At 42.3% G+C, this 21,749-nt stretch overlaps 1 protein-coding gene across 1 annotated transcript in view; it reads right to left on the bottom strand.

Annotated features, from left to right (window-relative positions):
- LOC117525749 (VPS10 domain-containing receptor SorCS1) overlaps nt 1-21,749 on the bottom strand; it is a 509,976-nt gene that overhangs the window by 83,819 nt on the left and 404,408 nt on the right. Inside the window, 2 exon segments of the mRNA XM_034187684.1 lie at nt 18,734-18,823; nt 19,028-19,146. Of these exon segments, the coding sequence (XP_034043575.1) occupies nt 18,734-18,823; nt 19,028-19,146 (209 nt within the window).

Below are 21,749 nucleotides of genomic sequence, written 5' to 3'. Positions count from 1 at the left end.
TCGAAGCTGCTTTTGTGCATGATTAGTGGTGTCGAATTTATGAGTGAATGAACAACTTTTGCATAATCCATCAATGAACATGCAGACTGCAAAAAAACATGATGTGATAGAGGAAATCCAAGCTCAGATTTGGATCCTGCACCCCAGCATTACCCTAAATCAGTTCTCAAAGTCCATGCAAGAAAAAAATAAAGTTAACCAGTGTAATCTTAGTTTGTCCAATTATTTATGGCCTCCAAACATGGTGCCGCTTTTTCTGTGATGGCATTGAAGTGAAGAAAAAAATTACAAACATCCATGACTAAATTTATATCCATGTCCAAATACATGTGGTCTTGTTTGTATCAAAACATAAGATGATTTTTTTTTTTTTTTTTATGGGGTGGGGAGGAGGGGTGGGGCACTCATTCTTTATTTATTAATCCTGCTAACAAAGTAATAAACAGCTGAACACATGTCCACAGGTTTATAATTTTAGATTAGAATGATGAACACTAACACATTAAATGCTTGTTTGACAAATACAAATTTCCCCACAGAGGCTGTCATTCAACTATCTATCTCAGAGAGGACACAGAATTTGGCTGGCAGGTGTGATGCCACGGGGCAAAAAACAAAACAAAACAAAACACTATTTAATGCAGCAAAACCCACACAAGGTAGAATTCAAGCTGTGGTTCTGATGCACTTCAGTAAGGATAAATGCTGCTCAGCCTACAGCTATGTTTCTAAGTACAGCCAGTTAGATCAGATCTGGGCGCTGACCTGACCTGACCTGACCTGTAACCATTTATATTTGGAAGGTTTTCCATTGTAGGTGACTTTGGGTGATTTGTGCAGGAAAATGGATATTTGTTGTACTAAATAATAGTTTAGATTTGAAACATGATGCTCCAGTGGACTCCAACATTCTTAAAATACCAGGTGATTTAATGAAAAATGTTATTTTTAGTGAATATTTATTTTTTCATTTTTGGGTTTGTCAGTATTTGCTGTATGGACGGAGGGAAGAATAGAAGGAAGGGCAACAAATTTTCATGGTTTTTCAGAAGGTAAAAGATGGAGAACCACACATTCTACTTTTCTGGATCAGGCTCAAAACCTCTCAATCCCCGCTCATATACATTCATATTTCATATATTTTCAGCTTAGGACTCTGGCAAGGGCAGTCGCATCTCCTCCTCTCTCCTCTATCTCTGCTCCAACCTTCAAAGTCCCTACTTCACCAGATTGTGAATTCTTCAAACTATATTGGATTAACCATGGAACTGATCAGCTGGTCTGTGAACACTATTGACACCATTTTTTAACATGGAGATCAGAGCCGGGGGACCCTGCATGCCCAGATGAAACCTACCCTGCGGGCTGTGTTCTTGATGCCTGGGAGACGTGGCGGGTCACATGCTTTGCGGCATTCTCGGTGGAGGACGCCGAGGATTTATTTATAATTGGTTTCATTGTAGGAGGGCTGGTACTTATTGGTTTATGTGCTGCCCTGACCTACCGTAAAATTGGCAAGACGGCCGCCACCAGAACCACGACCCCTCACCTGTCTGTCAAGATTAATGAGTTGGGCAAGGTGATACATTCTCAGACTGTGTTAACTCTTGAACTCAGACGCAAAATGGATAACATTTTGGAGCAAATGCACACCTTGCAAAGGAAGATGTCGGAGACCAGGGAATATTCATAATTGGATCTGATTGTTCATGTGAAGCTGTAAAAGTGTTTTTCACTGCTCAACCATAAACATAGTAGGCTTATCAGCCTCTGAAGGACAAAATGCCCCGTTGTTTTCCTCCAGAAGAATTTCTACGGCCTTGGTGGACATTCGGCTGCCTCATCTTCTCTAAACTCCAGTACACACGGACAGAAACTGACTCACACATGGACAGAGATTGAAAGCATGCTCCACCACCCCATCCCCGCCCCCGCTCACACCACTCCTTTCCCCCTCTGGGGACTGTGGAGTTTTAGCTGCAGTAGGTCCCTGTTCCCCCCAAGCTGGCGGCAGCGTAACTACATGTTGCTGCGGCTACCACACACTCACATCGCCTCAATTCGGAAAACGGACTGTTTCAAGTTTAGTGCACATAAACAATGTCAAATGTTTATGTGTTGTGTTAATTCTGGTCTCTTTAAATACTTTTAAAGCACTACTACAAGACTTGGAGGCTGAAACATCAGTCTGTAGATGCTTGGACAGATGATCACATGATGCTTATTTTTAACAACATGTTTCATGAGTATCAATGTTTCTTTTATCCTGTTTGTCTCTTTTGTTGTTTTAACTTTGTCTCTTTTGCTGCCTGTCTTGGTCAGGACTCTCTTGGAAAAGAAATTTTTAATCTCAATGAGCTTTTCCTGGTTAAATAAAGGTTTGAATGAATGAAAAAATCCTGATGTGTGCCATTATTATGGTAAACAAGTAATAATTGTGGATTAATTGCTGTATCTTGTCTGTGGTAATTTGAGTGTGGACGTAATCTTGTTGTTGCACTTGTAATGATAATGACAATAAATCTCATCCATCCATCATACTTGCATGTATATGTTATGTTGTTGGTATGACAGAATTAAGAACCTGGTCTGTTGCATACATGATGAGAGTGACAAAAGATACTAAGTGGAGACCTGGCGATTACTAAAGTACAAGAGAAGACAAAATTTAATCTTACTACACATATTGTAGGACCCCTTCACACATAACACAATTAAAGCCAACTAGGGCATGAAGGAGGAATTGCATGCCATTCGGAGCCGCCTCAAATGCCTCATACAGCTGTCACCACAACCATTCATGCACACCAGTGGCCAAAAGACAGCGAACGCCCTGCGCGTGCACATTCGATCTCCCTCTTGGCAGGTGTCGGCCAAATTCCAGGAGCCACACACAAACATCTAACACCACTCGCTGGACATTTTAAAAAAGGCAGGACTATTCATGCTCCTGGTATGATAGTAGACAGCAGGTGACCACATTCGACCTGTCTGTGAAAAGTGTCATGTGGAGTGTGTCGTCATTGTCTGCCTCACCCCCAACACAAATGGCTTGCGGACTGTCTTGCCACCCCCCCCACACACACAAACCAACACACACACACACACACATACACACACACACACACACCATAAATCCAACATTGTCAGCTGTGGCTGAGGGTCCCGGAGTCCGGTTGCTGTCCAGCGCAGTGCGCTGCTGGACCAGCTGACCGCTGTGTCCTGCAACTCAGCTAGAGAACACACAGTGCACATGTGTGTGCGGGCGCTCATGCCCTCATTAGGACCGGCCAGCATCTAAGCGCACAACATGGAGTGAAGCCAACTCAGCTGGCTGATATCACTTCCACCACGTAAATTATAGTTTACATTACGGACAAAGAGTGGAAATTAAATAAAACAAAAAAGGGTGAAGGCTTGAACTCATTCATTTGTGATTGCTTTCATTTGTGATTGCATAATAATACATACATAGAATAAAAATCACAGAATGAAGGTACAGAGAGTAAGTCTTTTTGTTCTGTGAGCTGCCGAAGTCCACAGAAAGAGGTGGGCGTGTCCCCCTGTGACTTGCAGCTGTTCAGATATCTGTGCTTGCAAGTCCTAGCTAGGAAACACCTGTAATGGGTTGTAGAATATGACCTCACATAACTGTACTGTGAAGCGTGGACGTCAGCATGCTGTCTTCATGTGGAAATAAATTAAAAGACATATCGCTTCAGCTGACCACCACATCAGTGCACTGCAACGCTGGTGAATATCATGCCATGCAGGAAATCATCTTACAGGACGCCCCCGCGAGACGCGTGTCACTGTGGGATTTCCCCATATTGTAATAATTGAAACCCGTATCACATTTGCAGTGGATCATTGTGCAATGGACACGTCCTGCTGGCTGATGTGTTCACGACGTGAGAGGCCGGCTCTTCATGAGACGAGCGCATCAGGTAATTCATGTAAAACATGAACGAGAGAACAGAAATCCACGTTATTTCATTACTTCCTGGTGTGGCTAAATCTGCTGCTTATAAGAAAAAATTGTATTATAAAATGTTTTATAAATTTTTTGCACACTTTTTTGCACACTTTCCACATGCTCGCACTATGTTCATATGCACGAACACGAGTGTGCACAAAACTGTCACCGCTATATTGTGCATGCCTGTCTGACCATGCGTCCCTCCCAAAAGCAGGTGGAATGTTTCGTGCTTCCACATTTCGTTTTTGGTTTGCAGATTTTCTTCCGGTTTCTTCATCTTTCATGTTATGTGTGAAGGGGCCCATAACCGCATTCATCTTCCAGGTCTTTAATCTTTGTTTTTCTTGTGCCATCCTGCTATTAACCCTGAGAGCCTGAAGGTTATTTCTTGATTTTACCATGTCTTAAGACATTTCCTTTTAAAGTATTTTCTTTTAAAATTTAATGCTGTGTTGCATATCAAAATAGTCAGAAGAATCTCAGCTTTCCAAATGCGTTTGTCTAGAACACTGTGTGTAAAGATGTGATCCATTATTAGATATACACTGAACAAAAATATAAATGTTGCACTTTTGTTTTTGATCCCATTTTTCATGAGCTAAACTCAAAGATCTAAAACATTTTCTATGTACACAAAATACCCATTTATCATAAATGTTCACAAACCTGTCTAAATTCCACCTCACAGGTGTGGCATATCGAGATGCTGATTAGACAGTATGATCATTGCACAGGTGTGCCTTAGGCTGGCCACTGATGAACTCATTCCATCTGCTCAAGGGGTGTTAATCAGTATAATCACCTGGTGGAGTTTGTGGTTACAAAGAAAGCCTGTCAAACTGATTCCAGAAAGGGCTGTTCTTGGTCCTTTCTGGAGTCAGTTTGACTATTAAAAAAAAAATATATATATATGCACACTTGGATCAATGCAAGTCTCTTTAATACACCAAGTCTTTGGTCAAAGGACCTTCATCAGTTTGACACCTATACTTTAACTGCTTCCACATCTTAGACCCTGTGATGATGTGCCATTATCACTTATATGCTCTTGATTATTCTCAGTCATTCAAGTAATCTTGACATTCAAGGCATCTAGACATTGACTCAACACCATCGAGACTTCTTGCTGGCTTTCAAGATGAAACATGGAAAAATGTCTTGAATAACATCAATAAATGACTTTTTTTTCTTCTCCAGGCAACAGCTAAAATTAAAAGCCCTTCAAATTACAATAAATATGCTTATTTTTGTTTAGTAAATAAACCAAATTAAATTGAACTTCAACTACTGATGATCAATTAATCAAATATTTTTTTAATAACATATATGCATGTTGAATTTAATAAAGGAACATAATAATAATGTTTAATATTAATCTTTTTAATCTAATTTCTTTATGTATAACATTTATTTTTGATTAAAATAAGAAAAAGCCCTGTAGTTAAGTTGAACACTGGCTGATTTATAATCTTGACAGTTTCTTGTTGTCATCTAAGGTCCCCTTCACACATAGTACAAATTTGGTCAAATTGTGCATGAATTGCTCATGAAGCAGGAATCATATGCAAAAGTATAAAATCATAGCTGCCTCGTACACCTGTTGCTGCAACTATTTGTGCACTCCAGCGGCTGATGGCAGGGGTCGGCCAAATTCCAACTGACACACAAACATCCAACACCGCTCACTTGGCACTTAGAAAATTTGTGGCCATTTGCACTATCATCACGAAAATTTGTCAAAGTGTCCCACGAGTGTGGAGTTGCAAAAAGCCACACACATGTGGTGCATGTATGTGTGCGCATGAACTGACAACATTCCTCTGTGAGGCACGTCTCTGCCTGCTGTCCTCACGTGGAAATATATAAAAAATCTTTCACCTTTGCGCCAGGCTGCAGCAGCCGGACACAGTGCACCTCGTCTATGTCTTTGTTGATTTCAGCCATTTTTTCACACTGATTACAGGCCAGTTGTTGTGTGTTGGGGGGTTTGGCTTGACATTTTGGTGCTTCTTTTCTTTTCTTTGCTCTCCAGGTGGTATGCAAACTGTTTTTTCTGTGGAGAAGGTGCTGGCGGAAGAGTCCTTCACCCTCATCAGAACTACTGGCTGCACCTGTGGAGGATGTTCACGTGCAGGCCTAACGACTTGCAGCACCTGTGGATGATGCTCACGTGCAGACTTAAAGACTTTCAGCTGAAGTAGATAATGAGATGGCGTTCTGCATTTAAGCCATGAGTGATTTGAGCAGAATTGCCGGGAACTCGACCTTGTGACGTTCGGTTGTGAGACGCTGAGGCCTGCGCCAGGGTTTGACACATCGTGCCTGTGAAGGAGGATGGGTGAGGGACACATGCTGTCAGCACACATCAGAGGTGATTATCGTCTGAATAATCGTTAATAGTAATTTGGCGTTTTGTTACGCAGTGTATTTGAACACTGATGACCTTGTAGACCTTTTCCGTCCTTCACAGAGTCAGTTTGTCGTATCCACCTGGGGGGTGTTTGGCGGTGAATATGAGTCCAGAAGTGCCGGGCTTTGATCCATTTGGGCGCTGGAGAGCGCGCCGTCCTTCACCTTGCCAGACAGCTGAATATTTATGTTGTACACGAATTATTGCACAGGAGGGAAATAAATTTGTTTCTTGGAACCACTTTCTGGTTATTTAGTGCTGGGCCATTGTCAGATGCTGGTTCGGTTCTCTGACCCGCGTCAGCACATAACACCAGTGACTGTAGCGCAGTGGTAAAGTTTCCATCTGGTAATCAGAGCTTATGGGTTTGAATCCTGTGAGTGACTTCTTTTTTTTTTACCAGGGTTATTTAACTGCAGGGTTCTGTATTGCTGTCTTTTTATGTTCTTATGTCTATTTCTGTCTTTTTTTATGTATTATTTATATCAACCCAGTGATATTCACTAATTATATAGCTGGTTTTTATTTTATTGTTCTCCACATCAGCAGTGCGATGTGGTGCAGCTACTCGCACTGTATACCTGCTTGAAAGACACCATTGTATACACAAACTGTCGCACCGGGATCGTGCACGCCTGCCCGTCGGCGCAATGTGTTCGTGGTTCGCTCATACGAGCTGTTTTCCCGTGAGTCACCTTGAGTTGTACTTATTCGTACTATGTGTGAAGGGGCCCTAAACAATGTCTCGATATGAAATATGAAAACTTGTGTATTCCATTATATCTCAGAAGTCGTGCTGAGCTCAATCATATTCCATAATCACAATCAGCATATGTATTTTAGCAAAGCGGACAATGTAATTATGAAGGCTAAACTCTTCAGCTGAGGCCATGCTGTTCAGTTGTGTACTTCATCTACGTCTGACTGTGACAATAACACCTTCCAGTGAGTCAACAACAAATGAGACGTCAATGGCCTGATTGAATAAACGAATCATCAGTGGGCACGTGACAAGCAAAGCCACACACACACACACACACACACACACACACACACACACACACACACACACACACACACACACACACACACACACACACACACACACACACACTCAACAACACAATAACAATTATGTTGCCCTTGGCCCATAAAGAAAGAAGAGAATGTGAGACAGAGCTGGCAGCTCTTAATGAAACAGAGATGGAGGTTTACTGTGTTACATCTTTGAATGTATAAGAAAAACAAAGGTATTTCAGCAGAACAGTACATTTGTAATCAGATTTCAGGTTTCTGCATACACTTTGTTTGCTATATTTCTTATTCCAACACAAAAAGCAAGTTTATAACTTGTTTGCAGTGTATTGTTGTCTGAGGAGATCAAATCAAGACGTTGAAAACGTACAAGTACTCTGAGAATGAAATCATCCGGTAATTGATCTGTGCACGACAGAGTGCCACACGCAGGGAATTTCGAAGACTGAATTTCAAAAACTACAAAATTAACACAGATTATCACGCAAAACTGTGCCAAACTTTCCTGTCATTTTATGTAACAACTCAGAGCCCTTTTTAGTTGAAAATCCCTGAACTTTTCAGAAACATACTGTGACATCACTGCAGCACCTTGTCAGGGTTTTTAAAGCATTTTTCTGAGGGTGGAAAAAAATTAAAACACTATGTGGGTACAGGGTCTGACTTCTCTTTATACTGAATGACATTTTCAGTTTCAAAAATATTACGTAAATTAGCATAAATTATATATATTAATAATATGGATGAATTGCCAGTGCATTTCATAATACTGAAATACATCATCACGTTTGTACTCGGTATGCATTAAAGGTTACAAAATTAATGAAATGGAGATCAGCAGCATATAGTCAAGGGTTCTAAACCGGTTGTAGTAAAAATAAAGTGGAGTCAGTCTTGTGGCAATGCTGCTAACATGAAGACAAAAACCCATTCCAGGCAAAAAATGAAAAGCACAAGTCAGGGGATGGACATAAAAACTTTTGTTGGATCCCTGAATTTGTGATTGGCTCACCAGTCACAGCTTTATTTTTCAAAATAAATACATGGCGAAATCTCAGCTCAAGTGTGCTGAAAGGTGTTGTTGCACTGCAGTATATAATTTCCCTCGTGAGATAAATACATTTTATCTGATCTTACCTCATCACAAACTTAATGACAGGAAACTGGTCATTAACTTCCAGCTATAAGATGACTTTCTGTGATGAACCATCAGAGCCTAAATAACTCCTTAATCGAAATGAGCTAACAGTGTTGATGTATTAATGCAGATCATAAGTCAGCCTCATTTATAGCACTATAGCCAGCCATTTCCAGATAAGCGTCAAAAATATATCCTCTCTTGGCAACAGCGTGCTCAGCAAGGAAATCTAGTGCGCTTATTCAGGAGACCCTCATCTTGCATGTAAATCTGTGATACATTACTGCTTTATTTTTCAGTGACATTTTATGGGACTTTTACAAGTCGACTGTAGACAGTGTTTGCTGCCCTGCCACCAATGTGTGTTTAGCACCTAAAATAAGAAATGTTCATTTTTTACCATCTAAAAATGGTCCACATTTTGGATTGAGTACAAATGGAAAATGGATGTTACTTCTGACTGACTACGGTGCATCCAGAAAGTATTCACAGCACTTCACTTTATCCATATTTTCTTATGTTACAGCCTTATTCCAAAATAGAGAAAATTCCCCTCTAAATTCTACTCATAACACCCCATACTAACAACATGGAAGTTTTTGTTGTTTTTTTTTTTTTTGCAAATTTATTAAAAGTAAAAAACAAAAAAATCGCGTGTACGTAAGTATTCACACCCTTTGCTCAGTACTTTGTTGATGCACCTTTGGCAGCAATTACAGCCTCAAATCTTCTTGAATATGAAGCCACAAGCTTGGTGCACCTATCTTTGGGCAGTTTTGTCCTTTCCTCTTTGCAGCACCTCTCAAGCTCCATCAGGTTGGATGGGGAGTGTCTGTGCTCAGCCATTTTCAGATCTCTCAAGAGATGTTCAATTGGATTCAGGTCTGGACTCTGGCTGGACCACTCAAGGACATCCACAGAGTTGTCCTGAAGACACTCCTTTGATATCTTGGCTGTGTGTTTAGGGTCATTGTCCTGCTGAAAAGTGAACTGTCACCCCAGTCTGAGGTCAAGAGCGCTCTGGAGCAGGTTTTCATCCAGGATGTCTCTGTACATTGCTGCATTCATCTTTTCCTCAATCCTGAGTAGTCTCCCAGTTCCTCCTACTGAAAAACATCCCCATAGCATGATACTGCCACCACCATGCGTCACTGTAGGGATGGTGCCTGATTTCCTCCAAACACGATGCTTGACATTCATGCCAAAGAGTTCAATCTTTGTCTCATCAGACCAGAGAATTTTCTTTCTCATGTTTCGAGAGTCCTTCAGGTGCCTTTTTGCAAACTCCAAGCGGGCTGCCATGTGCATTTTACTAAGGACTGGCTTCCATCTGGCCACTCTACCATACAGGCCTGATTAGTGGATTGCTGCAGAGATGGTTGTCCTTCTGGAAGTTTCTCCTCTCTCGACAGAGGAATGCTGGAGCTCTGAAAGAGTGATCATTAGGTTCTTGGCCACCTCCCTGCCTGAGGCCCTGCGCCCCCCCGATCACTCAGTTAAGACAGACAGCCACAGCTCTAGGACAGGTCCTGGTGGATCTGAACGTCTTCCATCTACAGGTGATAGAGGGCACTGTGCTCATTTGGATGTTCAAAGCAGCAGAAATGTTTCTGTACCCTTCCCCAGATTTGTGCCTGGAGACAATTCTGTCTCAGAGGTCTACAGACAATTCCTTTGACTTCATGCTATATATATATATATATATATATATATATATATATATATATATATATATCAATCAATCAATCAATCAATTTTATTTATATAGCGCCAAATCATAACAAACAGTTGCCCCAAGGTGCTTTATATTGTTAGGCAAGGCCATACAATAATTAAGTAAAAACCCCAACAGTCAAAACGACCCCCTGTGAGCAAGCACTTGGCGACAGTGGGAAGGAAAAACTCCCTTTTAACAGGAAGAAACCTCCAGCAGAACCAGGCTCAGGGAGGGGCAGTCTTCTGCTAGGACTGGTTGGGGCTGAGGGAGAGAACCAGGAAAAAGACATGCTGTGGAGGGGAGCAGAGATCAATCACTAATGATTAAATGCAGAGTGGTGCATACAGAGCAAAAAGAGAAAGAAACACTCAGTGCATCATGGGAACCGCCCAGCAGTCTAAGTCTATAGCAGCATAACTAAGGGATGGTTCAGGGTCACCTGATCCAGCCCTAACCATAAGCTTTAGCAAAAAGGAAAGTTTTAAGCCTAATCTTAAAAGTAGAGAGGGTGTCTGTCTCCCTGATCTGAATTGGGAACTGGTTCCACAGGAGAGGAGCCTGAAAGCTGAAGGCTCTGCATCCCATTCTACTCTTACAAACCCTAGGAACTACAAGTAAGCCTGCAGTCTGAGAGTGAAGCGCTCTATTGGGGTGATATGGTACTATGAGGTCCCTAAGATAAGATGGGACCTGATTATTCCAAACCTTATAAGTAAGAAGAAGAATTTGTTTCTTCACAACTTGATTATTGTAACAGTCTCTTTACATGCCTCAGTAAGAAAGAGCTGGCCCGCCTGCAGGTAGTGCAAATATCTGCTGCACGACTTCTTACCCGCGCCCACAGGAGAATGCATATTACTCCTGTCCTCAAGTCTTTACATTGGCTCCCTGTTTTTTACAGGATAAATTACAAAATCCTCGTGCTGACCTTTAGAGCTCTACATGGACAGGCACCGGAATACATTAAGGACCTGATCCAGCCTTATGTTTCCAGCAGGAGTTTGAGGTCTTCCAATCAGAACCTGCTGATGGTTCCCCGAACTTGTTTTAAAACTCGAGGGGACAGATCTTTTAAAGCTGTGGCACCTCGCCTCTGGAATGAGCTTCCCTGTTCTCTTCGCTCACTAGACTCTGTGGATGTTTTTAGACAGCAACTAAAGACACATTTTTTTAAACTGGCATTTTAGTGTCAATTTATTTTATTGTTCTATATTTGTATGTGTTGTTTTTATTGTCTATTTATATCGTGTGAAGCACTTTGTGACCTTGGTCTGTGAAAAGTGCTATATAAATAAAGCTTACTTACTTACTTACTTATTCTAGAATTAACAGGAAGCCAATGAAGAGAGGCCAATATGGGTGACATATGCTCTCTCCTTCTAGTCCCCGTTAGTACTCCAAGATTTCTCACAGTATTACTAGAGGTCAGGGTAATGCCATCCAGAGTAAGGATCTGGTTAGACACCATGTTTCTAAGATTTGTGGGGCCAAGTACAATAACTTCAGTTTTATCTGAGTTTAAAAGCAGGAAATTAGAGGTCATCCATGTCTTTATGTCTGTAAGACAATCCTTCAGTTTATCTAATTGGTGTGTGTCCTCTGGCTTCATGGATAGATAAAACTGTGAAGAAGATTCCCCATTTACATGAACAAATTGTAATCTATTAGATAAATATGATTCAAACCACCGCAGCGCAGTGCCTTTAATACCTATGGCATGCTCTAATCTCTGTAATAAAATTTTATGGTCAACAGTATCAAAAGCAGCACTGAGGTCTAACAGAACAAGCACAGAGATGAGTCCACTGTCTGAGGCCATAAGAAGATCATTTGTAACCTTCACTAATGCTGTTTCTGTACTATGATGAATTCTAAAACCTGACTGAAACTCTTCAAATAGACCATTCCTCTGCAGATGATCAGTTAGCTGTTTTACAACTACCCTTTCAAGAATTTTTGAGAGAAAAGGAAGGTTGGAGATTGGCCTATAATTAGCTAAGATAGCTGGGTCAAGTGATGGCTTTTTAAGTAATGGTTTAATTACTGCCACCTTAAAAGCCTGTGGTACATAGCCAACTTATAAAGATAGATTGATCATATTTAAGATCGAAGCATTAAATAATGGTAGGGCTTCCTTCAGCAGCCTGGTAGGAATGGGGTCTAATAGACATGTTGATGGTTTGGATGAAGTAACTAATGAAAATAACTCAGACAGAACAATCAGAAAGAAAGAGTCTAACCAAATACCGGCATCACTGAAAGCAGCCAAAGATAACGATATGTCTTTGGGATGGTTATGAGTAATTTTTTTCTCTAATAGTTAAAATTTTATTAGCAAAGAAAGTCATGAAGTCATTACTAGTTAAAGTTAAAGGAATACTCGGCTCAATAGAGCTCTGACTCTTTGTCAGCCTGGCTACAGTGCTGAAAAGAAACCTGGGGTTGTTCTTATTTTCTTCAATTAGTGATGAGTAGTAAGATGTCCTAGCTTTACGGAGGGCTTTTTTTTTTACAGAGCAACAGACTCTTTTTTCAGGCTAAGTGAAGATCTTCTAAATTAGTGAGATGCCATTTCCTCTCCAACTTACGGGTTATCTGCTTTAAGCTGCGAGTTTGTGAGTTATACCACGGAGTCAGGCACTTCTGATTTAAAGCTCTCTTTTTTCAGAGGAGCTACAGCATCCAAAGTTGTCTTCAATGAGGATGTAAAACTATTGACGAGATACTCTATCTCACTTACAGAGTTTAGGTAGCTACTCTGCACTGTGTTGGTATATGGCATTAGAGAACATAAAGAAGGAATCATATCCTTAAACCTAGTTACAGTGCTTTCTGAAAGACTTCTAGTGTAATGAAACTTATTCCCCACTGCTGGGTAGTCCATCAGAGTAAATGTAAATGTTATTAAGAATGATCAGACAGAAGGGAGTTTTCAGGGAATACTGTTAAGTCTTCAATTTCCATACCATAAGTCAGAACAAGATCTAAGATATGATTAAAGTGGTGGGTGGACTCATTTACATTTTGAGCAAAGCCAATTGAGTCTAATAATAGATTAAATGCAGTGTTGAGGCTGTCATTCTCAGCATCTGTGTGTATGTTAAAATCGCCCACTATAATTATCTTATCTGAGCTAAGCACTAAGTCAGACAAAAGGTCTGAAAATTCACAGAGAAACTCACAGTAACAACCAGGTGGACTATAGATAATAACAAATAAAACTGGTTTTTGGGACTTCCAATTTGGATGGACAAGACTAAGAGTCAAGCTTTCAAATGAATTAAAGCTCTGTCTGGGTTTTTGATTAATTAATAAGCTGGAATGGAAGATTGCTGCTAATCCTCCGCCTCGGCCCGTGCTACAAGCATTGTGGCAGTTAGTGTGACTCGGGGGTGTTGACTCATTTAAACTAACATATTCATCCTGCTGTAACCAGGTTTCTGTAAGGCAGAATAAATCAGTATGTTGATCAATTATTATATCATTTATAATTGTAGTAGAAGTAGTAATGAAGTAAGACTGTAAGAAATGGCGGCGCGTGTAGACGCAGCGGCCCGGCGCTCTTCCTTTGACAGCAGCAATCCACAGAGAAATACTATTACTCGAACCAAAATTATTGAACTGGAACAATATTGGACCGGCTGGACGCCGGAAGGATTCAGTTTGTTCCCAGACGAAATACGTCGGCAAGGACGGATTGAGAAGATGGGCCGAGAGCGGACCGTGCAGCAGGAGTGCACAACCCAAAGCCGAAGGAAGCGGAAGAGTCTACGGACAGAGCGGAGGCAGCGAAGACGGTGTGGAAGACGCCAGAAACGAGGCAAGCGTGCTGGCAGCCGGGCTCGGCTAGCCGCCAACCCACACAAGCCGGCTGTTCCTAGTGTCTTTTTAGCAAACGTTCGCTTGTTGGTTAATAAAATGGACGAGATTAAACTACGCGACACCAACAACGCGATGGATAGCTCCCTCTTGGTGATGACGGAGACGTGGCTCCATGGAAATATTCCCGACCAGGCTGTGGAGTTAGCAGGTCGCACAATCTACCGGGCGGACCGCACAACAAACTCCGGTAAGACCAGAGGAGGGGGCGTGTGTGTCTACGTTCATAACAAGTGGTGCACGGACACTACGGTCATTGAGAAGCACTGCTGCCCCGACCTAGAGTTTTTATTATTAAAATGCAGACCCTATTACTTGCCGAGAGAAATTGGGCGAGTGTTTGTAGCCGCTGTGTATGTACACCCGCGTGCAAATGCTAAAATTGCGATGTCCAAGCTGTATGACAGCATAACCAGACAGCAGAATAAACACCCAGATAGCTTTTTTATTGTGGCTGGGGAGTTTAACCACACAAATTTAAAGACTGTGCTCCCCAGGTTCTACAAAAATGTAGATATCAGGAGGAGGAAAAGCAAAACATTAGACCAGGTTTACACTAGCTCTCCAGAGGCATACAAAGCCCGTCCCTCCCCCCACCTGGGCCACTCTGATCACCTTTCTTTGATACTGACACCAGCCTACAAACCACTCATCTGTAGGTCTAAACCGCTGAATAAAACAATTCAGTGTTGGACTGAAGAGACCAAACTGTCTCTTCAAGACTGCTTTGAGGACACAGAGTGGGACATTTTTGAGCACACAGACATTGAGCATTTTACTGACTCAGTCCTGTCACACATTTCTTTTTCTATGGACAATGCAACAACTAAAAAGGTGGTGAAGGTCTTCCCCAACCAAAAACCCTGGTTTAGTAAAAAGACCAGATTACTTCTCCAGGCTCGGGACATGGCACTGAGGTCAGGGAACAGAGACTCATACAGACAGGCCAGAGCAGACCTGACCTGAGGTATTAAGGCTGCCAAGGCAAACTACAGGAAGCGCATAGAGGCCAACTTCATAGAGGGCAACGCACGCTCCATGGGAAGGGTATCCAAAACATCACGGATTATAAAAAATGCCACATCACTCCCCTTGACGCAGATGTGGTTTCCTGGACCAGCTCAATGCCTTTTTCTCCCGCTTTGAGGAAGGAAGAGGACAGGCTGAAGACACGTTGTTACTGCCACCAACATCACCTTACAGTCAGCCCCTTGTTATCCAGCAGCACCAGGTACTGCAGGTACTGAGGAAGATTGATATCAGCAAGGCACCTGGGGCCGACAACGTGCCACGGAGGCTGCTGAAGTTGTGTGCTTACCAACTGGCGGATGTGTTTACAAAGATTTTTAATCAATCACTGCAGCAGACCACAGTCCCCGCCTGCCTGAAAACTGCCAGGATCATTCCTGTGCCCAAATGCTCTGCCATTTCGGGACTGAATGACTACCGGCCAGTGGCTCTGACACCAGTGATAATGAAATGTATGGAAAAGCTGGTGCTCCACTACATCAAGGACAAGATTCCACCCGGCCTCGACAAGCACCAGTTTGCATACAAGTCCAATAGGTGCACAGATGACACAGTTTCCATTGCGCTTCATTCTGCTCTCAGCCACTTGGAAGATCCAAACACTTATGTCCGAATGCTGTTTGTTGATTTCAGCTCAGCGTTCAGTTCCATCAGCCCTAGTAGGCTTGTCAACAAACTGCAGGCATTGAAGCTTGGAACCCCGCTATGCCTATGGATTAAGGACTTTCTGACAAACAGACGGCAGTATGTGAGAATAGGCAACTCCACATCCGCTTCCACTGTCATCAACACTGGCGTGCCACAAGGGTGTGTACTAAGCCCCATCTTGTACACACTATACACCCATGACTGCGTTGCTATTCACAGCGCCACCAACTCTGTCATCAAATTTGCTGATGACACGACAGTCGTGGGACTGATCAGTGACAACAATGAAACGCCCTACAGAGAGGAAGTGGATTCACTGGTGACATGATGCAGTGAAAACCATCTCGACCTGAATACCAAGAAAACGAAAGAAATATTAATTGACTTTCAGAAGGCGCGGGCTACACCTCACCATGCTCTGATGATCAAAGGGGAACAGGTGGAATGTGTCCAAGAATTCAAGTTCCTAGGACTACACATCTCTGAGGAAGTTGGCTGGACAGCCAATACCAATCATATGGTTAAAAAGGCCCAGCAACACCTATTTTTCCTAAGAACATTGAAAAAGAACAAGCTGCCTCCGCCTCTGTTGAAGAATTTCTACAGCTGCACCATCGAGAGCGTACTCACATATGGATGTACGGTGTGGTACGCCAGCTGCACTGCATCTGAGAAGAAACAGCTTCAGCGAGTGATTAAAACAGCTCAGCGGATGATCGGTTGCCCGCTCCCATCCCTGGCTGAGATTTACTCAAAACGCCTTCTCGGACGGGCCACAAAGATCACGAATGATCCCTACCATCCGGGACACTCCCTCTTCTCCATCCTCCCGTCTGGCAGGCTCCGGGTTATCCGAGCCCGCACAAACAGACTGAAGGACAGCTTTTTCCCCAATGGCTGTGAAAAGACTTTTAGAAGAATATTGACTACTTGTATCGCACTGGGGATTACACTGCACTGTTTTTATTATTGCACCGGATATTCCCTCCACTGTTTTATTCTTTAAAATATGTATTTAATATTCATTATCTTATTTATACTGAGTTTTTAACAGACTATATATTTTATACGTGATAGTCTATTGTATATTGTAATTTATCTGTGAGGGAGCTGCTGCACAGGGGTGTTGCCGAACGACATTTCATTGTGTTTTTTATACAATGACAATAAAGCTTATTCAATTCAATTTACTAACAGGGACTTAGAAGACAGAGACCTAATGTTTAATAGACCACATTTAACTGTTTTAGTCTGTGGTGCAGTTGAAGGTGCTATATTTTTTCTTTTTGAATTTTTATGCTTAAATAGATTTTTGCTGGTTATTGGTAGTCTGGGAGCAGGCACCGTCTCTACGGGGATGGGGTAATGAGGGGATGGCAGGGGGAGAGAAGCTGCAGAGAGGTGTGTAAGACTACAACGCTGCTTCCTGGTCCCAACCCTGGATAGTCACGGTTTGGAGGATTTAAGAAAATTGGCCAGATTTCTAGAAATGAGAGCTGCTCCATCCAAAGTGGGATGGATGCCGTCTCTCCTAACAAGACCAGGTTTTCCCCAGAAGCTTTCGGCCTGCTTTCCCGGCTGCTCGGGATCTGCCAGAGGGAAACTAACGGCGGCTAAGCTACCTTGGTCCACACCGACTACAGGTGCCTGGCTAGCTGTAGAATTTTTCATGGTGCGGAGCCGAGTCTCCAATTCGCCCAGCCTGGCCTGCAAAGCTACGAATAGGCTACACTTATTACAAGTACCATTACTGCTAAAGGAGGCTGAGGAATAACTAAACATTTCACAACCAGAGCAGAAAAGTGCAGGAGAGACAGGAGAAGCCGCCATGCTAAACTGGCTAAGAGCTAGTAGCTGCGCTAAGCTAGCAGATTCCTAAAAACACACAAAGTGAATAATGTGTAAATAATTTAGAGGTGATTCAGCAGAGGGAGTGCTTTAGTTAAGGCACGTGAAGATTACACTGTGAAACAAATCGTTGTCTAGTTAACTAGATCAATCTAACTGCGCAGATTAAACAGCTAACAGATACAGCAAAACACCGCTGTGCTCCGGAACAGGAAGTGATACAATACCGCAGTGAGAGCCAACCACCAGTAGAGGCATATATATATATATAGCATGAAGGAGGGAATCTCTTTAGGGTCAGTGACCCTATGGCCTTGTTTAGAGAAGTGTTTCATAAATGTTAAAAAATTAATATATTTGCAGTTTAGTTGAATAATAAATTGAATTTTGTCTCTTGTTTTTGTCTATAAGCACATGCAATATCAATATCAGTGCTCAGATGACAGTAGCTTCTGGGAAAGGTGCAAGTTGTAATAAACTGTGATGCCAAGCGCTAAGGATACATGCTATCCAGTCACAGCAGATGAAACTTTTTTTTACTACTTAACAAACATCATTGTTAGACTTTTTTAGGTTCAATGATTCAACGGCGTGTACATGTTATGGCGTCAGTGACGCCATGGCCTTGGCGGAGGTTTGCACTCTCTGAGTACTTCTAGTTCAAATATAGGTCTGTTAAATGCACATTTTAAAGGGAAGGCTGGGGCCTAAGGGTGGTTGGTTTGACAGATGATTTGTTATTTGACCAATAAAAATTACATTTTAATAATATGATATAACATAATGTTTCTTGACCATATATTTATTGTGGAATTGGTGGGCGGTCATGAAGGCAGTACTCGTGGGGTAATGTAGTCGTGGTGGTAGTGTGTGTGTGTGTGTGTGTGCGTGGGGGGGATCTAAAACGTCACCTTGGGCTCCACCATTGCCAGGGTTAGCTTTGCATTCAACCGATATCCAGTTCCATGAAAGCATTTGGACAGTCTTTTGAATTAATATAAATCTAACAACTATCTGTGCATCTGTACATGAAAGTACTGTCTTGCTTACTTTGGGTAAGGTGTACTTGGGCAGCTTCATGGGAGTGAAGACGTCTCGTTTAGCAGACACGTAGTAGATTGGCTTCCCCGTGGTCGACACCTTAAGGCAAAGGTGATGAGACCATTAGGATGAAAACATTTTGGACCCACATAAAAACAAACAGATAAAACACTTCTCACACCACGGGGACACATAAAGCTGCACCAACAGTGCTTGTCTAACAATGACCTTGGAATTTTCCCACCAAGGCTTCACACTTTCTGCCTCAGACACCAACAGCAACCAAATGGAACAATTACCTACCTGGACAAACACATACTCATCTTGCACCACCAGAGAATTGGGGTCAATGTAGCCAGGGAATGGTTTGCCCTTATTGGCTTCTGTGCAGTTCTGCAGCTTGCAGGTGACGTACAGCGCCTCTGCTCCCACACACAAACACACATCAAGACACAGAATTAGTGACGGCATTAGCCAATGAAGAAAGGCAGCCTTCACCCAGAGCCAAGCAGCCTCTTTGACTTCCAACATTACTGGTGTCAGTAAAGCGTTCCCTGTGAGGGAGGAGCTGGGCAGACGAGAAAGACAGATGACCACAGAGGCCAATTGCTTCCTTTGCCTTCAATTGTGAAATTGGGAGAGCCGGTCCTGAGGCATGTTGGCTTCTCCCACATGCACATGATCAATAGTGATCGTTTCTAGCTGTGTGACCACAGCATGTGACATGACCAGTGTTGGCCACATGACTTGGTATGATTGGTTTTTGCAATTGTGTTGGCTTAAAGAGTTTTGAACCAGAAAGGTGGCACAGATGGACTGAAGGCTTTCTGAAAGCAGAGTGAAAGAAGGCTGTGATTATTACATCTTAAAAAACAATCAGTTTATTGTAAAGCTACTCTGTAATTGGTGAGGGAGCAAAATGTCCATCAAGACACTAAAAATATGCCAACTGCATAAGGCATAGTATAGACGGTGACTCTCTCAATATTTTTCACAACTCTGAGTGTGAGGTAAACCTTGGAACTCTGGTGAGAGCGGTTGCATCTCCTCCTCTCTCCTTTACCACCCCCCCTGCCTCCGCCCTGCCACTCCTCCCCCTCTGGAGGCCATGCGGCTCTGCAGCTGCAGCTACAGCAGCCTTCACCTCCCCCAAGCTTGGCGGTGCGGCATGCTGCTGCGGCCACCTACACCCTCATTGGCTCAATTTGGACGACGGACTGTTTCAAAGTTTAGCGTACATAAACAATCAAAGTATATGTGCAGTTGTTTTAATTCTGATGTGTGCCATTATTACGTTCAACTAGTAATAATTGTGGATTAATTGCTGTATTTTTGTTTGAGGTAATCGGGTGTGAAGAATGAATTACCCTTTTAGGGAACAATAAAGTTGTTTGAATCTTGAATCGTATTTTCCTGGTAGAGTTTGCATTGTACACAGTTTTCAGGTTCACTCACATTTGTGCAATGCTCACTAGTCAATTATTTTGAAATTTCCCAGCCAAGCCAAACCAAGGTGTGCTCACACTGGTTGAATGCCACAGCAACAAGTTGCACAAATTCTCTGGGTCAACATGTCTGCTGTTTCAAGGCAGGGCAATGATTGACTACGTTCAACCAGACCATGTGTAACTCCTAGGGGTTGCACAGATGAGTCAGTTGACCTTACTGCTGTGCAATTATGCTTTAAGCCTTGTAACTGATTGTGATTATATGAGATTTTGTATCTTTTGCGGTGACTGAGTGGCAGCACCAATTCAGGTAGACTCACTACTAGTCTGTGAGACCTTCTCCAACACCTCCTCTAGTGGGAGGAGCTGGATGACTGAGACTAGTTTCTTATTATGTTCCACATCCTGTTACTCCTGAACACAAACGGTGAGTTTATCTACAATTATCTCAACATGTAGCTCAATAATGACAAATGTTTAAGCAGAGCTGGAATGAGATTGCCAGTGAGATAAGAAAGATATTCTGCTGCCTCCTGATTCAGTGCTAATCTGCCTCCTGATGATTCTGAATTTAAATGCTTCAGCTCCACACATGGTGCAGTGGCAAATCCATCTACAACGGCCAATTATTAATCAGTCTATCAATTGTTAATTAATTACTTTCTGCATTATGAAGAAATAGTTTACTTCTTAGATCCCATAGTTTCTGTCTAATTCCACAACAAACAGCTCTATTGTGAGTGGAATTTCTGAAAAGTTCCCAGACAAGATGATGGTATATAATTTTTTGGTATGTGGTATAGAGAAAATAAGGAACTGACAACTTGTTCACTTAATTCCAATAAAATGATTGTGTAACTTAGAGAGACCTTTATGTAGTGCACAGCACAGCAGCTGAATATATATCACATAAGTCAGCCACTGTGGGACACGAGCCAGAGCCCGGATAAATGGCCATGTTGGCAAAGGGAACCAAAGTGATGAGAAAGTGATGGATAGGTATGATGTTAAGGAGAGGAATGCAGTAGGGCAGATGGTATATATTTTGCTTAAAGGATGGAAATGGCTTTGGTGAATATGTAATTTAATAAGGAGGAGGAGCACAGGCTGACGTGTAAGACAGGAGCCAGTTCCACCCTGTTGGACTATATCAAATGCAGGAGAAGTTGGATCAGATGGCAGAAGTTGAAGGAGGAGGTGAGGTGAGCAGGAGGCAGTGGTGAAGAGATGCTGATTGACACCACAACTACTGCAGAAGTGGTGAGGGATACAGGTAAGTTAGTGTAGACAGAGGAAGTAAGACAGGGAGACTTGGTGGTAGAAACAATGCAAATGGAAAAGTGCCAACAAGCAAGGAGAGCGGAGAAGTACTTTGAAGAGCATAATGAATAAAGCAAATGAGAGGGAGAGTTGGCTGGATGATATGAAGAGAGTGAATCAGGACAATGGACAGATCAGTAATGATGAAATGATGACAGTTATTAAGAGGACGATGAGTAAAAAAGCAGTTGGTCCAGATGACATACTAGTGGAGGCACTGAGATGTTTAGAAGAGATGAGAATGGTGTTTTTAACCC

This window comes from Thalassophryne amazonica, chromosome 15 (assembly GCF_902500255.1).
Source record: "Thalassophryne amazonica chromosome 15, fThaAma1.1, whole genome shotgun sequence".
Classification (NCBI taxonomy): domain Eukaryota; kingdom Metazoa; phylum Chordata; class Actinopteri; order Batrachoidiformes; family Batrachoididae; genus Thalassophryne; species Thalassophryne amazonica.
This window is presented reverse-complemented; position numbering and strand designations above follow the sequence as displayed.